General features: G+C 45.5%; 1 protein-coding gene across 4 annotated transcripts; it reads right to left on the reverse strand.

Moving 5' to 3' along the window:
• Positions 1 to 65: 65 nt before the first annotated feature.
• Positions 66 to 20,823, reverse strand: LOC120445948 (netrin receptor unc-5). 4 transcript variants are annotated; one of them, XM_039626629.2, is made up of 13 exons: positions 20,701 to 20,823; positions 19,185 to 19,759; positions 11,886 to 12,774; positions 11,149 to 11,430; positions 10,715 to 10,885; positions 8,784 to 8,837; positions 6,889 to 7,227; positions 4,509 to 4,637; positions 4,214 to 4,418; positions 3,397 to 3,470; positions 1,865 to 3,338; positions 494 to 1,798; positions 66 to 439 (listed from the first exon to the last, which is right to left on the reverse strand). In XM_039626629.2, exons 3-11 carry the CDS (start codon positions 12,568 to 12,570, stop codon positions 2,026 to 2,028), a joined length of 3,252 nt encoding a protein of 1,083 aa, XP_039482563.1. In that variant the 5' UTR covers positions 12,571 to 12,774; positions 19,185 to 19,759; positions 20,701 to 20,823; the 3' UTR covers positions 66 to 439; positions 494 to 1,798; positions 1,865 to 2,025. The 4 variants fall into 4 exon arrangements, with proteins under 4 accessions (XP_039482563.1, XP_039482562.1, XP_039482565.1 ...); XM_039626628.2 differs by having other exon boundaries at positions 494 to 3,338; XM_039626631.2 differs by lacking the exon at positions 6,889 to 7,227 and having other exon boundaries at positions 494 to 3,338.
• Positions 20,824 to 22,126: the final 1,303 nt, after the last annotated feature.

Genomic DNA, 22,126 nt, shown 5'->3' on the forward strand with positions numbered 1-22,126 from the left:
TACCCGCGACGAAGGGTGCCGCATTGATTCGGGTGCGCAGGCACCAGGGTGTTTGCAGACACCCGAATATTTTGAGCGGGTGTTTGTATGTACCCGCGAAGACCGGTGTGAGTGGCACCCGCACTCAAAATTGTTGAGTGTGATCAGGGTGGCAAAAAATGCCACTCTTGCAGTTCTCTGGTGCCTACAAAGGGCTTTTTGACTCACCTCCAACGATTTTAATAAAGAAAAGAAACTTATTAAGTCAAAAGTATTTCACTTTTTAGTAAGACATCGGGAACATCTCCATCTGAAGTTCATTGGCTCAATGGTAGCTTTCCTATTCACCGCTACCCTATTACCATGGATGATTGGACCAGGTACCACAGTTTTGGCAAGCATTTTGCCTTCGGTAGATCAATTTGCTAGAAGCAGCAGCAAATAATGCCAAAAGGACAATCTGTGGATAATGGATTTTAGTGTACGATACTTTTTCAATGACTAGATTACTCACCAGCAGTTTCACGACGAGCTGCATTTTGGAACTGAATATGGTTTCGAAATTTCGCTGATTTATATAGGAGCTAGATAAGAGCTGCACTTAGCAGATAAGAGATGGTCCTAGCACCGTGGCAATTTAATGAGTATGTTTATTATATTCAGGAAAAATATTTAATTATTTGTTGAACATGCAGCTTATAATCTTTTGACGAAACCTCAGAAAGTACCTCGCATTGATTGCAAGGTCCTGACTCCAATTAAAAGTTTTCGCTGTATTGCCGAGTTAATACCCGATGCCAAGTCATTGACCCAACAGAAGTCACCTGCAGAAATCAATCTGAAACTAGCTGATAAATTGTTGTTGCAGTTTTTATTTTATTTAACTTTTTGTTTGAGCCACTAAGTATACGTCATTGTTCTGTAAATGCTTACTTGATTAACGATTAAACGACAGGATCAGACTTACAACTAAAGACAAATACAAAGGTTATCACTTGAGTATGTCTAACAAACTACTCGTTTTGTTGTTTCGTTTTATAACTATTACTAGATGTTACACTAAATATACATATATGGGTACGCATTATATATAATTTGAGAGGCTACATACTTTTGGGTATATGTGTGCTATGGCTTAGTTTTGATTACTAAATGCTCCTCTTCTTTAGTGACTATTCGTACCTAGAGTCGGCTGAGAAATTCAACGATTTGGCAAACAGTTTACAACTCCCGCATTTGAATTTAAATGTCTTTCGGTTGTCGGTTGTCGGTTGTCGGTTCATAGTTGGCCATCACTTACTCTATGTATTTTGGCCTACTGCCCCATGTGAACTCGTATCTTACAGCTGTCGTATCGTACACAAACAGTTTTTCCATCGTAATGCTAGAGTTATGTGTTTAAAACTATAAGTTTGCTAAGCCACAAGTATAATTAAACGCTACATTTTCTTCCTGTTTAGTGTATAAAATGCATGGCACCCATAGGGAACAAAGTTCGTTGAGCAAGTTACCTTAGAACACAACACTACAGTAACTTAGTGACTATGACTACAGCTACACTTTGATTCAATATTCTTTTCATTTCGATTCCAGTTTTCCACATTTCGTTTCGTTTTGTTTTTCATTTTTCGTTCGTGTCGTTCATACATTTTGTAAATAAAAGGCAACTCATGAACATTTTTTGTTTTTAACAACAAGGGACCATGAGCCTCACGCTGATTTCCCCATCTCACTTTAACAAACTTTGCAGGTGGTTCAGTTCTTAGGTGTTACTTGTTTGTTGGATAAGTTATCTTTGGAAACAAATAGTGATTTGTCACTGAAAACAGGGTGAAGATAGGTGAAGTTGGGTGAAACTGGGAAAACTTTCAAAACGGATACATACAACTTTGCTTAGTTTGATAGGATTTCAACACACATTTTTCGTTTCCGTTTTTGCGGAATGGAATTTCTCGATGTTGAGCCTTAAAGCTGTTTCTTTTAGTTTCAGAAATACTAAAATCATATATATTTCCTTCTTATATAGCGTATGCAGGGGAACGTGCCTTAAATCCACAAAGGACCTATGGTTTCAACTATGATGTCCAGCACATCCTGACGACCCATCTCCTTGAGCGTCAGCAGGAGCGCCATTATCGTATGTGAAACTGAGTTGGAACTACTACCAGGACTGCTATTCGCTCGGCACTCCCACAGATTCAGGATCTGTTCGGTGGGCGAAGCCTTGGTGGCAAAGTAGGCAATATACCGATCGGTATTCAGCTTCTTCGCCAGCAATCGCCAATCCCGCTCGTCGGACCGTGGAGGATCCAAGGCGCCGCAGATCAAACGCTTTGTGGCATGTGGCAGCTGCACAAAGTCCATCACACAACTCTCGTTCACATAGTTGCCCTGGCGGTCTATTGAGATGGTGGTGTTCGTGGTGGATGCCAGTTCCTCTGCCGATCCGCTCATTGAGTGCGCTGGAATGTTGAAGGTGTAGTAGTCGTCCTCGCTGCCCTGGCCAAAGTCCACGCACAGGGTGTTCTGATCCTGCCTCCGCAGGCTGAACTCGCAGTGCAGTATGGAGTTGTTGCTGAGGATGTGCTGGTAGGGTATGGCATGTTCGTAGGGAGCTGCTGCCTCCACATCCGCGCTTCTCACCCGGATATTCAGGTTCCGGCTATTCAGCGTAAAGGCGAAGACCTGGCTCTCGCCAAGAAAACTGCCACCCAGCTTGGCCTCCACATTGGCGCAGATATCGCGGCTATTGGGAAAGTCCTTGACCACGTAAATCCGCAAGCTGCAGTTCGCGTTGCTGGGTGGCGTATGTTGACTGAAGGCCAGCAGCTTCATCTTGATCGAGGGCTGTTGAATCCTTGGCTCCGCCACCACGGTGAAGTGACCCAGTTGCTCCGTCATAATGAACACATGCGTCGCCTCCAGCTGCACGAACATGGGTGTGTTGATGGTTTCCTCGCCAACGGATACTGCCCGCCGCCAGTTGACACTCAGCTCGTCGTGTTCGCTGTCCGCGTGGTAGATGTGCACATGCCACTGCTCCGGAGCCACCAGGCAGTGGGGTATCTTCAGGATCACCGGCTTCACGAAGCTGTAGTTGCGCGGTGCACTGTGCACCACACTGCTGCACAGAATGGAGCTCTCGGTGGCGCAGGACACGCGACTGCACTCGTCGCTCAGCAGCAGCAAGGATACGTGCTTCTTGAGGTGCTTTCCGATGGCGTGCTCCGGCACAAAGAGCAGCAGTTCGCCACCATAGAGGCGGAGCTGTCCTCCTGCGCTTCCCAGCAGCTCGTAGGTGCTGCTCTTCGAGGCGTTGAGTATGGACAGCTTGCCGTTCATGTCGAAGGTTGAGTTGGCTGTTGGATGATGGGTATGTTTAAATCTATTTAAATCAAGCGTAACTCGGTTTCTTACAGGTATCAGCTGTGGAGGATTCCCCGGTCTCGGACAGATAGTCCACGCTCAGATGATCTATGGGATTGGTGTAGCTGCAAGGAAAAGCAATCCGCAATGATTAGAATCGTCTATTATTGGGAAAATAAGTACTTAAAGTCGAGGGTGTTGGAATGTAAGGGAGTATTGAAAAGTTTATGTCTACACATTGTTAAAACACTGGCAGGCAAGTTATGGGAGGAAGTAATTCTCCGCGAACAGCACATTGTCGTGCCAAGAATATTAAAAGGCGCATAACTATTCTCGTTCTTTGGCGAATTTTAATGTCTTATGAGTCATTTTAAAATGTGAGCCCCTGCCATGAACAAGTCTTAGAATTTGTGAATCCCGACAGACCTTAAATATAAAACGTTTAGAGTCACAACATAAAGTTATACAACATATGAGCGCTCTTCAGATAATGCATTAAATGAAATATCTTCACTTTAAGGCCAAAGTGTTTTTTATTAAATCCAAAGGTTCATATTTGTAATTAAATTGTGAACGTTAAGGAAGTAATTTTGAGGAATTAAGGCGAAACCCTGGGAATGCATATGTTTTGTATCTTTGAAATAAACATACTAAGGACTCGAGAACTCCAAAGGCATTAAAGATAATCCCCCGATATTAAACTGCTCCATCGCTTATTTGCAAGCCGTAAAGTTTATGGCTATAGTATTGATACCATATTGTAACCAAATCAAGACTCAAGAGTAAAGAGTAAGGACTCAATACCGAGGGATAAAGGGACATATAAAAGGGCAAACTAATAACATTGATGGCTTATTTGTACACTTACTTGGCGGACAGATTGGGCACATCGTAGTGGTGCTCGGTGACGCCTCCACAGCCGATGCCCATGCCCATGCCCATGCCCATGATGTGCTCGCCGGGCAAATAACGATGTCCGGGATTGACGTAATCGTATCCCATGTTGCTGGCCTCGATGTGCATGCGCATCTCCTTCTTCTCCACAACGCCGGGCATATAATCCGCGTCCATTACTGCAAACGGAGTCGAAATAAACACGGTCAATTGCTGCCGGCCAATGCAACGTAACACGGACGCAGGATACTAAAGTCCTTTGAACTCACCTGAACGGGCCATGTTGTAATGGGGATTGGTGCGGATGCCACGGCGAGCGCAGCAGATCAGTGCGGTCCCAAAGGCGAAGCACACCGCCGTTATGAAGGCCAATCCCAGATAGAGCGTCCAATCGAAATCTGCAATGGTGAAGCGATGCGCACTCATATTAAACTGCTGAATCGGCTGTTAGTACCGCGTAATTTTACTTCAGGGAAAGTCTATTGGCACCCACTTTGTTATAGAAAATATATATATAAGTTACTGCTAAATACTTTAAAAATTATAGCAAATATCTATGGATCTTTTCTTCCCATGAACAGTAAGTACAGAGTATTTCCAAACGCAATCTCGAAAGTGGAGTCTACATATCTGTTCACCTTCTAGAGAACTGAACTGGCAATAAAGCCAGCCTACGAACCAAGATGCCACCACCCCGCCCCCAATCCCATCCAATTGCCAATCTTTGTGTTCTTGGGCATTAAAAAAAAGAAAGAAGGAAACCCAGAGATTTCTGCGTAAATCCGCCACCCTCATGCTTTTCAGGATGCCTGCCAAGCGAAATCCACACATTCATGGACGTTGAGTCAACCCGAAACCGAAACCGAAACCGAAACCAAACCGAACTGAACCGAACTGAACTTTTCCATAACCAAACAAGCATCCTCTCACCCATTGTCATCAATCCCGAGCAGCCATGCGTATCCGTATCTGGCGGAGCGGAGCAGTGTATGTCTGTATTTAATGTTTTATGTTTGTATGCTCATCCCCAGTCCAGCTTCGTCTATTTCGCATTATAATTCGCCGGCGGCCCCCCGTCGCCAGCAGTCAGTTGCCCGACATCCCAGATTCCGCAACCCAAACCCCCCATCTATGGTGCCCATCTCCATGTCCACACCCACTACCATACCATCCATTGGACGCCCATTGTTGCGCTGCCTGTTTCCGTTGCTGTGATTGTTGTCGTCATTGTTGCCGGCGCTGGCGGTGACTGGTTGTTGGCCAAAAAGGAATCGCTGCAGCGCAAGGAATTACTCTGTATATATTATGATTATTATGCCGTACATACAGCCAGTACAGTCGGTGCTGCCCGGCTAGCAGCAGGGCTAGAAGTGGGTGGCTTATACAATGTATGAAATGAGCAATTATATTCGCTGTAAATCAGCGGCAGCATCGGAAACAGCAATGGAAGCTGAAGTGGAAGTAGAAGTTGAAGACCCTGGCAGCATCCCCAACTGGGACACTCCAAGGATCTTGCAGCTTTCGGTTTCCCTGCTCGCTTTTGTGCATTTTGCATGCTAGCTTTTTTTACATCCACATCCACATATATACATATATATATATTGTGTTTCTTTTTTTATTTTGCCTCCTGCAAGGGACATCAAAAGGGGATTCGTCTCCTTGGCCTGACAAATACGCTTTTAATATCAGATGGTTGAGTACGAGTTGCTGACAATGGGCCATGATGAAGCCGCAGGTATCGGTGGCCCCAGGGATTTGCTCCGGATTGCTCCAGCTTTAGCGAATCGTAATAAAATCGAAAATAAGCTGCCGAGTGTCACAGCTCTTCCTAAACTTTTCAGCAGGCAATCAAATAAAGGACAAACCTGCCAAAAAAAAAGAAAAAAAAAAAAGAAGGAAACCCCAGCAACTCCTGGTACTTGTTGTGTAGCCTGATCCTTTCAATTACACACTGTGACAGCCATCTAATTGATCCCCATGGACCACACAAAACTATGTTTGAGTTGGGTCAATCGCACAGTTTTCCCCCCGCCAGCCGCCCGCCGATGAAAATCGAATCGCAAACAGCAACAATGACACGGGAAAAGCCCCAGATTGGGGTGGCAAATGGATGTGGATGGGGATGTGGATGCTGATGCTGCTGCTGCTGTCCTTGCCGCACGCCTAATTATCTGGCAAAGCACATAAACCCTCAGAAGACTTGTGTGGGACCCCCACTTAAATCTCAATTCCAAGTGCTGCTGCTGCGATTGATTTGCGACCCTTCTTCGATTGGGTGCGGGTTTCATTTGGGGTTCGGTATTAGAGCTTAGAGCTGGGGGTCCTTTGGGGTGAAAAGTGAAATGTCCTGGCCATGCTTTCTATACCCTCTATACTTCTATAATGCTATACTTCTATATATAAATAAGCCCGTGGTCGTGCACAAACAAATGCACTTGGTTAATTTCCCATTGTGACAATCAGTGTTGAGTGCTCATCTTTTGTGCGAGGGATTCTGGGATTCAGGCTTTCTGATTCTGATTCTGGTTTGGCGGCACTGCTGCACTCCGGCTCTGCTGTTATTGTTGTCTAACTGTCTACTTTGTTGCTCCTGCCCGGATTCATCCAGCCCCCAGTCCCATTCATCCTAGTCATAAGTCACAGACTCACCATCCTTGCCAATCTGGCACTGTTCGCCGCGGCATTCGGCCGTTTGTATGTCTTTTCCGGCGCACAATGATTTGCCATATCCCGGGATAATGTCGGCACTGGAGCCAGTCGCCTCGCTGGGGCTTCCTACTCCGACTCCTGCTCCTGCTCCAGCTCCCGCTCCTGCTGCGGCGATGAGGGCGGCCATGCCCGCCCCGGGAGCGCCCAGGAGCAGATCACCGGCTTCCTCCGCCTCGGAGGAAATCTGAGTCTGGCCCTGAGTCAGGCACTTCCGGCGACGCACTTGAATGCACTCCGCGGAGCAGATGCTCCAGTCACTCCACGCCGACCAGCGGGCCACTGTAAATGGTAGAGCAGAGGCAATAGCACAGGCAGTTTAGAAATCAAAAGTCATATTAACATGATTTAGCACACATTCCCGACAGCGGCACTCCCCGGGTCATATATCAAGACCATCGGGGCCACAGCCATGGACGTGGCATTCCAACCCCGCTTCTCCTCTTCGCTACTTCTCTTCTCCGGCTGCACAATTACACTCTAATAGATGGTCCGTGGGGAGAAATCGAAAGTTTGTTCCCACCATAAAATTAGTGGGTCTTCCTCCACTCCTGATTCCCAGTCTCGATCTCCCAGTTTCCAGTTTCCAGTTCCCATTTCCCTGTTTTTTTTTTTCTTTACCCCCAAAACTCCGTTGACGACGCCTCTGTTGATTTTTGGGGTTTGGTTTGGCTCGCTTTCTGCGTGGGTGGGTGAGTAAAAGTGATTGTCATTTTAATGCTTTTCTATTTTCGCATTTTCTTTGCTATTTCAATTTCCACTAAATGAGGGGGAGAAAGCGGAAAGTCCGAAAGCTAAACAAAAAGCCTAAAATGTCCATGGTGTGATGCATGCCAATGGCAGCTGAAATATATGTTCGACAGCTATGCACTGAGCAAAATGAAGTAGCTCGAATCTATTGAAAGTTATTTTTTAAATTAGTCAAAGTATGTGACATTTATTTGCTTTATTGTATGTCACTAGTTTGGGTACATCAAATTGGAAATTCTTTCATTAAGTTACTTCTTTTGATATATTTTTTAAGCTTTCTGTTTCAACTGAAATTGTTATTTAAAACCCGCATTCTAATGTTTTTTTTAATCAGGTATTTAGTGAAAATCCTTTACACTTCCTATAGGCAGTTACTGCATTAGTTTTTCGCTCAGTGTGCGCACATCCCGGTATAAATACATCGGCATTTGGCACTTCCTGTTTTGGAAACATAAAACCACCCCCAGAGAGGGCGCACAGAATTCCGGACTTGTCGCCAGCCATCATCACATTGCCAGGCATTTAGTTTTCCCCGCCGCCACGCCGTGCGCATCCTGATCCCCAACCGCCTGTCAATACCCATTCCAGGACGTATCCTTTTCGACTCCGGCCAAAAACCGAGACCCTCACCCAGACCCAGACCCAGAACTAGACCCAGACTGTTGCATGAATCAGAGAGCGTGAGTCGTGGTAAGTGATTTTTAAGTTGCTATCTGCCGCAGTGACGTCACCTACTACCCCGTCGCAAAGTAAGTCACTTCAGTTAAAGTCAGTTAAAGGGCGGTTGTTTTTTTTTTTTATTTTGGGGGAAGTCCCGAAACGAATGACGCCACGGTTGGTTGGATGCTGATGCTGATGCCTCCGGTTCGGGTTAACACGATTGTTTATTGGATTGTTAAGGCCCCAACTAAAAAATTTAACTGTCGCCGGCTCGTTAAACATTCAAGTTTAACTGCTCGAACACAATGTCGTATTGAATCCTTTGGAACGCCACCACCCCCATCCCCACCCCATCCCAATGGATCCTGGCAAGGCCGGGGGAAGCCTTTGAGGGAAATGCATATTGTCGGGCCTTCGGTTCAACTTACTGCGCTTACTCGACGAAATGTCAAATCCATCAGGGCTCACGATTTGAGTGTCCTCTGTTGTTGGCAGGCGGCGATGGCGACGATGGCGATGATGGCGACGGGACGTCAGGACGTCAGGACGACGGGACGTCGGAGCGACAGCGTAATCACGGGGCGTAAGTGGGCGTGGCAGCGGCAGTGGCAGGAGCATAAGGTTGACACGGTTCCATGGGGATGAAAAGTCGTCCGGCAAGAGACGAAAAAAAAAAACGAAAGCCAAGCGAAATTTAAAATTAATTTTATGACACACTTTTCATAGAAAAGAAAAATACCCGAGCCCACAATGGCGTCCCCCTCCTGACGACCGAAATGCCCCATTCCGGAGTATGGAGTGTATGGAATACCATAGTATACTCCACCCAACCATTTCCCATTTCCCATCGCCCACATCCCATTTCCCATCGCCCATCGCCCATTTGCCCCGCTTGTCTGTCAACAATTGCTCATTGCTGTGCCCGCTGTGCGCCTGGCCAAGTATCCTACGAAATCTCCGCGTGGGTGAGTGAGTGTGTGAGTGAGTATCTGTGCGAGCACTACAATACAATACAATGCAATACAATAAATTTACATGAATAAAAGTGAAGAGTCTCAAACACATGCCGCCCGTGCGTCTGTCAAAAAGAGCGCCCCAGCTACCACCGTTCGCCCCATTCCACTGCACTCCAGATTTCATCCTCATCTCCAGTCCTCAGTCCTCAGTCCGCAGTCCTCAGTCCACAGTGCTCGGTGCTCGGTGCTGAGTCCCAAGTCTCTGGACTCCCTTTCCCCCAGATTCATTCCTTTGTCACCATTTAGTCGGTGGCACGCCGACGGCAGGCGTTCCCCACTGCCAAAGGCGACGGCCCAATCTATCCATCTATATACGCATCTCGCATCTCGCATCTCGCATGTGGAGATATCTGTCGTCGGTCCGAGGAACCGAATGCGTGTTTAAAATGAAATACTCAGCACTCACTCAAAAGTGTATTATACCATTGTTCGCTGCGGGCATGGTGACTATGTACTGGCGTTGCTCTATATTTAGTTTCAGTGGGTATTAAGTTATTAATCCTCAAATGTGCCTTTTTGATGTGCTCATTATTGTAAGTAATAGTAATACTTAATTGTTAAAATCAAGGTGTAGCGACAAATTAAAATTAGACTAAGGTGAAATAATTGCGGTAGTAACTAGTAACTATGGAAATATTCTAGCTCACTCTACTTTTTAAAATAAATCTCTTCTTTGGTTGGAGAATCTAGAAATTGTACAAATTTGCAAGTAGCATGCGGATTAGTTCTAAATGAATTGAATATTCAAATATTTCGCTCAGCTGTTGTACTTTCGGAGTTAATCCCAATGCCAGTCTCGTCATTCATGCAAATCCTCTCCCCTTCGGATTATGATAATCACCGAGGTCCTTAGAGTATGCCTAGTTCGCATTGACCCTTGAGCTTATCTTGTCTTTTATTCATTTTTCGCTTTATATTTTTTTTTTGTTGCGAAACGCCCCCTGAACTTTTGCGCTGTGCAGTGCTTTGTATTTTGGGCAGTCCTTGTTCCACTCCACCACTCCACAATTCCCCAATTCCAGCAACCCGAAATCCTCCTGTCCAACCTGGTGTGAAAAATACGCGTTGTTCTCGACGCTCCGGGAGATGTATCGACAGAAGCAGCGGGGCGACCTGATGGGGATGTGCAGGTGGCGCCCAAGCTGGAATCCCGGCCGCAAAATACCATTTAAATTGACAATTTTGGCTTCTGCTTAACAGCTGCCTTTAAGCATTCCCACTTTCCCCCGTTACCCAGCCCCGCAGGAACCCCAAAAACCGAGCACATAGAGCCCGTATAATGGGCGTGTTGGCCGCCGCAATTCGATGCGGCCACAATTTTGCGGATGACCGCAGGAACGTACCTGGACATGCGGCGCAGTCGGCGGACTTCTGGATCTGGGGGCCCGGACACTGGGCGCCCCCATTCAACGGCATCGGATTGTTGCAGGTGCGCGAACGCTTCCTGCCCTGGCTGGGCTTGCCCGCACACTTGCACTCCCGCCATGGACTCCAGGTGCTCCAGCCTCCGTTGACTGTGTGGCATGGAATCGGAAAATAAACCAATTAAGAGCTTTATCGATCTCAATTTAAGGCGCTATGCTGCTTTAGCTCTTATAATTAAGAAGTGTACTAGTGAAAAATGATTCCATTCTCAGTGAATTGAGATGAATTGAATTTCTTTAAAAATACCACTTTTTAAAGTTGTGATTCATGGAAAGAGAGCCAGCAGTAAAGTGGTTTTTCACAAAGTATAACACGAAACTTATAAATCCTTAATTTGCCCTTCAGTACTGACCATATACGATGAGCACGGCGGAATCGGAGACGCGTCTGCCGGCGATGTTCTCCGCACTGCAGCTGTAGTTGGCCATGTGCTGCAGGGCCACCTGGCGGAAGAGGAGTGTGCCGGCCGAGACGCTGATCCCCGGCTCGCTGTCCGCCGTGATGAGCGCGTTGTTCTTGTGCCAGGTGAGCTTCGGTTCGGGGAAGCCGCCAGGTGGGTCGCAGCGCAGTTCCGCCCGACTGCCCAGCTCCAGGCGCAGCGAGGTGGGCGACTGGTTGAAGGACTTGCGAATATCTGTGGGGGTGAAACGAACAGATGCAGGTAACCGATGCAGATGCAGATACCGATGTAGATTCAGATACGGATACGGTTAGGGGTAAGCTAAGCGAGGGTCAGCTGTTGACAGGAAGCCACCCCTGGACAAAGGTGCAAAGTTAACTACGAAATTACAATTTGAACCGCACGCCAAAGTACTGAAACAAAAGTTCCTAAGGGTAAATAACTGTTGTCGAGTAAATATTTAATTTAGCTTTTTTTCAGGAACAGAAAGTCTTAAGGTAAGGATACACTCGTTAAAAAAAGGAAAATAAAATTTGCAAAAATAACAAAATAGTTTTTATATTAATAAAGAATAAATTGCGGTTGCTTTGTTGTTAAATTAAAAACTGAGTTAATATTTGGTTCATTGAGCAACAGCAACCACTACGCTTTTCATTTGTAAAGCGGAACTTTTTGAACAGTGTACTCACAAGCAATGTGCACGGTGGCCGCCTGACTCTTGACCACGCCACGCGACGACCACGCGTGGCACTCGCACTTGAAGGGTCCGTCGCCGAAGAACTCGTCGACCAGGTCGCGGTGGATGGTGGCGGTGACCTCCTCCATGTTGACCCCAGTGTGCGGATCCACGTGCGTCTCGTGCGTGGACGGCGGTGGTTGCGAACTGCCGCTGCACTTGAAGATCACCTGCAGCGAGTGCGAGGCCTTGCACTTGAGCACCGCCGGTCGGTTCTTGACCACGAACACGCTCTCCGGCTCGATGAGGAATATGGGCAGCGTATTACTGGCCTCGCCGCCACTCAGTTTGCCGCTGTTGAACTCCTCGAGCAGTATGCCCGATCCACCTGCCGCTCCCGATGCACCCAGTCCCGCGGACGAGGATCCTGGCGGCGATCGCGCATTTTCATCCTCACTGCTGTTGACCAGCAGCTCCGCGTTGTTCTTGTGCGGCGCCGAGTCCTCGGTGACCAGGGAGTTGGCGAAGGGAGCCATCGCCGTGAGCGGGTCAATCGCATCCTCCTCCAGGGAGGCGGACAAGCTGCCGTAGTCCAGCTGCGGCAACTCACCGGTAACTGACAGCGAGAACAGCAGGATTAGCTGGAGCTTAACCAGCAGGAGGGTAATCACATTTCCGGCTCTATTAATCACCGCCATGCTTCGCTGTCAAGTGGTGAGCTGTCGTTGCGTGGTGATGGTGTTGTCCCTTTGTCCGGCGCTTCCTGTGCAACTGATGTACTTGCAGTGGCACCTGCAATTGTTGTTGCTGCTGCTGCTGCTGCTGGCGATGTGGCAAGCTAGCTGAAGGAGCTGGCATTAGCATTAGCCGCACACTCGCTTTGTTCACGTGGTGAATACGATCTGGAAAGTCAGATAAGAAACGCCAGTTAGCTACCTTTACTTCTTGCTCCTTCGACCAGGCAATTTGCGCACTTGGCCATAAGGCGATTATTTACAAAGCGGTCTGTCAAGCGACGAAAGTGTCCACGGTTTGACTAAACTGTTCATATCTTTGACGCACACGCTCAGCATTAACAAACTTATGGTCTTGCACTTGGCTTACACTCAGTAAGACGACTTGTACACACTCTACTGCCTAAGAAATGTGGCGAGTCTGGAACTTGAGAGATTTTATAATGGCACATTCATTCATTATTGAATCTAAACTTAACAACTTGTTATATTTTGTTGTATCAGAAGCGAAGGATAAGTTTGTTTGGCTGCATATCTTATTACAGTGTTATCCAATCATTAAATGAAACCCTCAGATGGACACCTGCTCTTTTATGACGTAAATCCCCTCCATAAGCAAGTATGAAAAGGTGTCTGCTTACAATCACATTTCCCAGAATCAACGATGTTTTTTAAGGGTGTGGTGGCTGTGAAGAGAAAATGAAGTGAAATGATCACGCAACAACCCCTTTCAAAAGGTCAGAAAAGATGCTTCTTTCACAAATGAAACTATCTCAAACTGTGTATTTTGAGTGTAGATATCATTTCCTGCCGAAGGTGTAGGCCCAGATTCCAGATTCCAATCTACTGACAGGATCAATGGGAAAATGAGGATGTATCGACTGGCACTTAGGGACACTTCCTGTCCTCGCCGCACAATCGATGAGTTGTCTCCATCAATCAGGGTACCAATACGCCCCGAACGACGACCCACAAAGTGTAGGGCAGCGTGGTCACAAGTTACAAAATTTCCCATTAGCCATGCAAGTCATGCGTCAGGTTCTACGAATCGTTGGTACCTAATCGAAATATTAATAACAGGTATAAGTATGCTCCGCCACACTGCAGTTCTCCGGAGGGGCACCTAGGCAGTTCAGTTCGACTCGGCTTGGTTCAGGACGTGGTCTCCTCCACGGACTTTGGCTATACATATGTACATAGATGTGGCTGTGGGAAAAGCGCCTTTTGTCTTTCAGAGTTATTAAGTGGCGGTGGCCGCTGGAGTTGGAGTGGCAAATGGGTATATGGAGGAGGCATGCCTGCACGAACACCGCGATAACTTTGAGTTGGAGTCGGAGCTGGAGTTGGGGCTGGAGTTTATGCGTTTGTCTTTGTAATTATGTATTAATCATGCATAAGTTTAAACTCAAAGGCCCCCCGCCCGCCGAGAGTCAGCATTTTATTGCCGTCGACGTGGGCTATTAAAAGGCGCATCAAGTAAAAGTCGATATGTAAATTTTGCGGAAACGCTGATATGCGATAAGTGATTATTATTGGGGGATCCATGCGCCACAGCTCGCAGCTCCACAGCTCCACCAAATCAGAGTTACCCAGTAGCCGGCGTGAGCACGAAACGTAATAAAATATAGGGTAATCAGAAGTTAAAGGGAAATAATACATTTGATGGGTCGTCATCATCGAGAGACTCGTTTGCTTCGGCTTAAGCGCCTTTATGCGTAATTCAATTGGATTTACAGGGTGCTTGTGGACACTTGAGTGTCTGTCAATATTCTCCTTCGTGTGGTGCGGATGGGCTGGGGTAATAGTAATGGTAAATGCCATATATGCCATATATGCTATATATGCTATCTGCTATCTGCTATATTTGTGGAGTGTGTGGGCGGTTGGTCGGTTTGGTGCTCATGTACGTAACTGACCAGATTATAATAGTCTTTCAACTGTATCCGCTTTGTTTTGTGTGTGCATTCAATTATAGATGGGATATTGAAGCTCGTTTTGTTTTCGATTTGTCTAGACCTTTGTTTGACGAGGCCGAGATTGGGCCACATTGTTTGCCCGCCTGCTTAGCCAAATTACATTTCGGCTAAAGCAAATCGATATCGCCATCAGCGAAAATCGAACTGATTTGCAGCTCTCATCTGCTCCAATCATGGATTATTTATTACTGCGGGCTCTCTCAAGAATAATGCTGAATTGCAGTCATATACATATGTACATACATACAATATACTTGTATGCCACATGAGCTGAACTGATGGCGAGATTAATCAAAGTCTCGCACATTAAATAGCCCCGATTCGATCGATTGGATCCATACCCATCCAAGCCTGCCTTATCGAACCGAAAGCTTCATTCATCGGCATAGGGGAGGGGGGTATTGTACTATACATTACTTTTTAATAGATTTTTAATGAAGTGAAGTAGGCCAAATGGATTGTAAGAGGCGCTTATCAGCGACATTTCATTGTCTGCGGCAGCACTTTATAATCGAATGGGTTTCATTTATTGAATGCAAACTTGTCGCTGGCAAATAAAAAACCTGCATTGATTTTGGCACGCAAGCATCCGGCGAAACCCCCTCCACTTCCACTTCCTCATCCTCTGAATGAATGACTGGATGACAAACTGTGGGACACACACGCACATGCACTGAGCGAAAAAGTCCTCGAAAAGGAGGTATATATTATTAGATACTTTTGACGTTTAAATACAAATTGGTGCTATTTCCTTTTCTTCAGATAGATACAAGATATTTCTGGGTCTATTCAAATTAAAGTCCTGCTTAGAGGAAATACTTGGTATATCCTTTTTAAATCTTGTATATTTTAGATCCCTTTTTCGCTGTGCACTCTTTGAGATTTATGGCCAGATACGGCAAGTTGCGTGTGCATGTAATCATCTTATATTGTGAGCAGGAGACGCCACCGAAGTCCCGCTGAACTTTGATGATTTCCCAAGCTCTCGGATTCCGCGGAGGAGTATGAGTATAAGTATGAGGATGAGGATGAGATTGTGTCGCCAGCACTTGCTTCCTAGGCAGCCTGAATGAATGGGAAATGCGAATGGAAGACTGCGTGGGATAATCGGCGTCGTATTCAATTTAATTTCACAACTATTGCCGGAGGAAGAGTCGCAGTGAGTGAAGTGGAGTGAGTAAAGTGTGGAGGAGGGAGAAGCCCTTCCTGTGCCGAATGAGAACTTCCAAGTGAACTCCAAGAACATGGAACACAGATTCGGCTGGCATTTCGGGGTGATGGAGATGGAGATTGGATTGGTTGGGGAACAATGCCAGAACACACAAAACAAGTGAGCATTCTATAAAATAATTGATGACTGACTGACTGACTCAGTTGCTTGGCAGCAATAATTTTTATACTTCTCAAGCACTCGCACACACACTCTCGAGCACTAAAATCAAATGCCACTCGAAACGCTGCGCCAGTCGCTTGGTGACTGCCCTGAAGTGGAACCATGGAGCCATGGAACCATGGAACCATGGATTCATGGCTGTGGATGTGGATGTGGATGTGGCTGTGGCAGATGCCGCTGCCTCTGCCGCTGCCTCAATTGCGTGAGACTCCTCCTTGTAGTTATGTTGTACAATCGCCGGAACATCTGTAGCACAAATGAAATCTTTAATGCCCAAGGGACCGTGCTGGTAACTCTGAGGCATCTGTATTTCACATGTTGCGCATTTTGCCCACACACTCCGCAACTTGAGAGCGCATGAAAGCAGCTATTGTGAGCTATCTGCGCTTTTTTTCTTTTTGGGCCACGCTTGCCTTGTACTCAAACAATTAAAGATGATTTTAATTAATCTATTTAAAAAATCCTCCCCCATGGCCGAGCCGCCGTCATAACTGCTCAAAATTGATCGAACAACTCGACGGGGGATGCGAGCAACGACAACGACAACAAACAACTTTAAATTAATTAAGCGTAATTGTCGAGGAATTAGAAGTAGAAACAAAAGTTTCAAGCATGAGTTATGGACTGCTCAGCTACACAGGCTCATGTTACTACAAGATACACAACAAAACACAACACAACACAACACAACATACACAAGATACAATCGTAGCCTGCATACTTGTGACCCCCTCTCAGCATGCAATAAACAAATTATTTATGATCCCATCAGCGCAGTAGCATAAGTAGCACAAACTGAACCGCTGATGAGAGGCCCTTATCATCTGTATCGTATTAGCAAAGTTCTAATGTGTCCGCTTGTAACAAATGATGGCCGTGGCCTAATTTATGTTGCCAAAACTGCTGCCACATGATGCCAGCTGATGATAGCCAGAGGAAAATGGAAATAGAAATGGAAATAGAAATGGAATTGGAATTGGAAACAGACCAGTTGCCTACGCATGTCGAACGATGCAGTGATAAGAGTCTGTCGTATAGAAAGTTCTACTACCTAGTCATGTTAATGCCTTCCCGATCGGAATGGTTCAATCCAACGATTTACGACGCTAAGCCCCGACCGCCATCAGCTACCTACCTTCGGAACAAAGCCAGTTGCCGAAAGAAACTGAAAAGAGCCTATTCTTTCACTTCGATCGACATCTAATCCAGTGTTAAGAGCCCGAACCCTGGATCCTACATACACGCATGGAGTAGCCCGAATGCCCTCTACATATGCCGTAGGCCCTGGAATGACAATTAATCACCGCAGGAGTCAAAGATGTTCATGCAACGTTCCCATGTCCCGAAAATCGAAAGTCGCTGGGAGTCGCAGGCTACCTCCAAGCCCTTGTTTGCCCATCAAGGGGAACAGCTGTATCTGTATCTACGAGTTTGGGTTTTTTTGGGTTTGAGTTTCGATTACTGTGCACTGTGCCGGGTTGCACAACCCCTAAAATTATGACTAGGCCGAGAGTGTGAGAACTCGCTGGTGATGGTGATGGTGTTGGTGATGGTGAAGAAGGGGTAAGAGTAAGAGCCGCGCGTAAATTGTTAAAAAAGCAGAAACCAAAGTGTGAGTCCAATCATTACGTGCATTTGTCAAGGCCTGAGAATTGTTCCGAATGTCGCTGCTGGTTGTCTGAGTGCCATGCCACATTCTACCCTCCTACCCACCTCATATGCATACTAGTATATGGATATGGTATCGTACTGTCAGTCAGCCAGTTGGTACGTCAGTCACTCAGTCAGTCATTCAGTCAGTCATTCAGTTAGGACGTTAGGACGTTTCAAAGTCCAAAGGGGATCATTATATGCCAATTGGCGATTGTTGTTTGTTACCCCCACTCAGCGATGCAGCCAACGTTTGTCGCCGCGGAGGGTTGGTAATTGCAATCCAATCCCCACATTCGAATTTACATTTGAACAACGCTTACGGGCCCAAATTATAACTGTAATTGCGGCATGTTGATCGCGGCATCCCGCCGGCCGGAGTTCTTGTTATTATGATTATAATTGTAGCCGCTGCATCTTTTATCAATGAATAGAGTGCTGCACTCACATGAGGGCCCTTCACCCCCCCTCATCACGATCCTTGACAAGAAAAACATAAATAAACATACTGAGAGAAAATGTAGCACTCAAATCGATCGAGAATGCTTCGGAAGTTCTCAAGGGTGATTATTCAGGGCTTTCATAATCGCATTCCCATCGAAAGGCTTTCAATGCTCATTTAAAGAGATTATAAAGTAGAACTGTATGAATCACTACTCATTGTTATAAAAACTCTCTTATCATGTGACGATACACTATGACGTATAATCTATCCCATTTTAATTGATCGTTAAACAAACCTAATGAGAACTTCAATAACTTCGCAGCGTAGAGTTCGGGTTTCAGAAAACGAGACTTCTCGTAATCCAAGCCTTCGAGGAAATTATATTGCTGCTTATATTTGAAATGCGATCTCCCTGTGCTAAAGTCTCTAGTAAAACCAAATCAATATATTTTCTTTCAGTGCACTAGCGCACACAGTTCCACTCGCAGCAAATACACATGGCTAAGCGCAATCATAAAATACAAATAAAAATAAAAATACACGATGGCGTTCAAAAGGGCACGCTTTTCATAATAAACATTAGCGAACGGCCCCTGTCGCCCCATCCCCTACCCCGCCCCCTCCTGTCCCGCGGTCACACGGTTCGAGGGTCGTCCGCTCCGCTCCGCTCCAGTCGGTTCCGTTTCCCCCCACTCCTCCTACACAACTCCTCCTCCTCCTCCTCCGCGTCCGCCAACTGCTCCTGGCGCGCTTGTTTGTTTGTGAATTGGTCGTCTTTAGTTACACTTGAATACGTTTTGTGTGTTGTCGCCGTAGTCCACTGCCCATGTGTGTGTGTTTGAGTTTATGTGTGTGTGTGTGTGGGTTAGGGCTAGCTGGTGGGCACTTCGCCTCCTACTCAATGCACTTTGCACCTTAAAATAGCATTGCAGTGGCATACTTAGCGGCGCAGGAAGCGACGGACGACCACTGCAGTGCGCCCCTTTGTCCGCATCTACTACTGTGTGTGTGTGTGTGTGCTACTGTGTTTGTGCTAGTGTGTGTGCGGCTTGTTTTTTTTATCCTGTCCGAGGAGGGGACAGGTTTCTTATTATAGTTAAGCATCGCTACTTACCCGGTGGTGTCTCGCTTTTGTTGCTCCCGTTTCTGCAGTGCGGCCAGACGAAAGGCAAAGGAGCGGGCTGTTGTCTTAGGAGCCAACATGTATCCAGATCCGGATCCAGTTACATGTCACCAGGACCCCGGAGTCCTTGTGTGTGTGTGTGTGTGTGTGTGGCGGGCCTGTGACTGTTCCTGTGTGCTTAGGACATCTGTAACCTTATCGCTTTCAGTTCGCTTCTCTGCGCTCACACACTCATAATGAACGAACACTTCACCACGCTTTTCACTGCCAACTTAGTTGATATCCTGCTGGTATTACTTCACCAATTACTTCAAAGCACTAGGTTAGGTATTGGTATCTTTATCCCGCATACACTGTACGCAATATATCGCTGTTCACACGATCGCGCACTTTGTTTTGAGTACGCGCGCTCGAATGTACGAAACTCAACAGTCGAATTCAAGAGACACTGCGACGGGCGACTGCGTCCGTTTGCCTCGGCGTTTCGCGTTCAAGTGAGACGTGTGTTCGTGGCCATGGCGAACAGGCTGCGACGACTGAGCCCTGCACTCAGAGAAAAGGGCGCCCTAAATGGTAGAATGATGGCACAAATTTGGGGTGGAATTTATGTTATCAGTCAACTAGCACAAACGTATGGAGGAATTGTATTTAAGATTATTTTTTACCTTTATTATTTTGTTTAAGGTAAAAATAATATCAATTAAAAAAAATTATGGAAAAAAACATAAAAGTCAAATATTTCAATTTTTATTAGATATTTGTAAAAAACGAAATTTTAAAAAGTTCCTATTCGTTTCAAAATAATTCGCCAAGTAACTCTCTTAGAAAGTAATAGCATCTGAAGTGGCTGCTGTAATAGTTTTTCCCAGTGTAGTTGCGCTCTTTGATTCGAAGTTACGCCGCCGCTCTCTCTCGCCTGCTCTCTTTCTCACTCGCACACAGCATCCCCAAGAGGAGCACGTTGTGTTGTTGTTGCTCGCAGCATATGTGCAGGAAGTAGGCGGCTGTGTGGTGGGAGTGGGGGGAGTGGGGGGTATGGAGCTCCAAAAGAGAGAGCGCGTGCGAGAGAGAGACGCACTTACGACGTGGATGGCTATGTACATGTATGTGTATGTATATTGGCTCCTTGGCTATTTTGTATCTTTCCTGCCTCCGCCCGCGTGTTGTTGTTGTTGTTGCTGTTGCTGATGCTGCTGTTGTTGTTGCATTCTAATTTTACGCACTGGATTCCTGAGATGCTTTCATATTCCCGTTTGATGATTTATCGACTGCAGCGGCAATTAAAAGGCCTTTAGCGCTGCTTTTTATCAACTCGACTCGGTGACATTGGAGTTTTATTTATATTTTGTTGTGCGCGCACACCCACATCACCACCAATTTCACTACGCACTCACACACACACACTGACACACACACACACACATGCCATTTAAGCCAAAAGATTTTTGTTGGCTTTGATTGCCGTTTTTTCCATGTAATTCCTTCCTTTATTTCACTTGAACTTTACCATCTATTGCGGTTTAATTGCACATTTTATGGCCCAGACATTGACTGCAGTTTTCCCGACGAATCTGCGATTTTTGGTTGCCTTTTTGCTTTTCGCCGAGCACATTCCTTTGGCATCAAAATTGGAGCCTGTGCTCCCACAGATTACTCCCGTTGCCCAGTGTGACCAGCTGGCCCCAAGGGCTCCAATCAGGGTTGAAGGTTTTCCTGGCAGCTACTTTGAATCCTTGGGCGGCATCCTGCGCAGATAAGAAAGCAGGTCCTGCAGTTTTGCACCTCCAATTACTCGACTATGTGGGAGTTTTAATGGAAAAAATAAGTTTTTAGAACCAATATTAATATTTTATGACCATTAACTTTAACTGCAACTGTAACCAACCACAATTATTAATAAAACAGTTTTTTACAATTTCATTCAGATAAATTTGGCTCTTTATCTGAACATCAGCAATGAACTCCTTTGTTTTAGCCAACAAAATGAGGGTAGGTATGCCATTAGGATCCCGTATCTTCTTATCTAATTCTAACAATCCTAACTAATCCTGCAAATCTTCCCTTTTTACCATCTGTAAATTTTAAATTTAATTAGGAAAATTATTTTGATTTCATTTCAGCAAATGTACCAAATGTAATTTCTGTAGAAATTTGTGAAAGAAGTTATGTGATAAGATTAAATTTATCCATTACATGAGACCCTCCTACGCATTTTCTGAGTAGGTTTAAAAGCTAAAAGAATAACCAATACAAGTTAATTAATGGCGCCAAATTTTGAAAGCGCCAAGTGTGACCAGTACCATAACACCCTTATACATCTTACATATTTTCTAAATTTTACACTCTTCTTTTATTTTACACTGCCAAGCGGCAAAAATAGGAACTCTTAACGAGCTGCCAGATCCAAATAAATTGAACTTAAGGTTGGTGCGACACCTAGCGTTAAGTATCTAAAAGGCGCAGCAGTTTTTATCACAAAACCAGCGACTTCTATCGGTCGGTAGCGAAAACGAGCTTAGTTGTTAAAATGCAGACATTTTACAACACAGCTCCTTGTACCCTTTTTTAGCACTGACATTCAAATTTGGGCGCTAAGCCTCAAAAACCGCGATAATATGAATCTTCAAATTTCAATTCATTTTACATTTTCATGTACACATCACTTACATTACTTTTGGTTTTTTCAGTTACTACTTTTCATCATCTGTTTTGCTTGTTGGGAAATTTTTTCCAAAAATCAGCTGACTATTGAAAAATGTTATCTATATTAAGTAATCCCAAAATTTAAAATTTTTGTATACCTTTTCTATAATACTTCATATTTATCAATCATGAAAGCGAAGAAGGTACTTGATTTCCTGGAGGAAAAGTGGAACAATCAAAAGTCACGCCACTTAACATTCAAGACACAAAAACATATTTATTTAAATTTG

Source organism: Drosophila santomea, chromosome 2R, assembly GCF_016746245.2.
Source record: "Drosophila santomea strain STO CAGO 1482 chromosome 2R, Prin_Dsan_1.1, whole genome shotgun sequence".
Lineage (NCBI taxonomy): Eukaryota > Metazoa > Arthropoda > Insecta > Diptera > Drosophilidae > Drosophila > Drosophila santomea.

Coding starts and splice junctions, on each gene's coding strand:
- LOC120445948 (XM_039626629.2), bottom strand. CDS start 12,570: ATGGCGGTGATTAATAGAGCCGGAAATGTGATTACCCTCCTGCTGGTT. Junction 10,886..11,148: donor CGCCGTGCTCATCGTATATG/GTCAGTACTGAA, acceptor CATGCCACACAG/TCAACGGAGGCTGGAGCACC. Junction 4,419..4,508: donor TTACAACATGGCCCGTTCAG/GTGAGTTCAAAG, acceptor CTCCGTTTGCAG/TAATGGACGCGGATTATATG.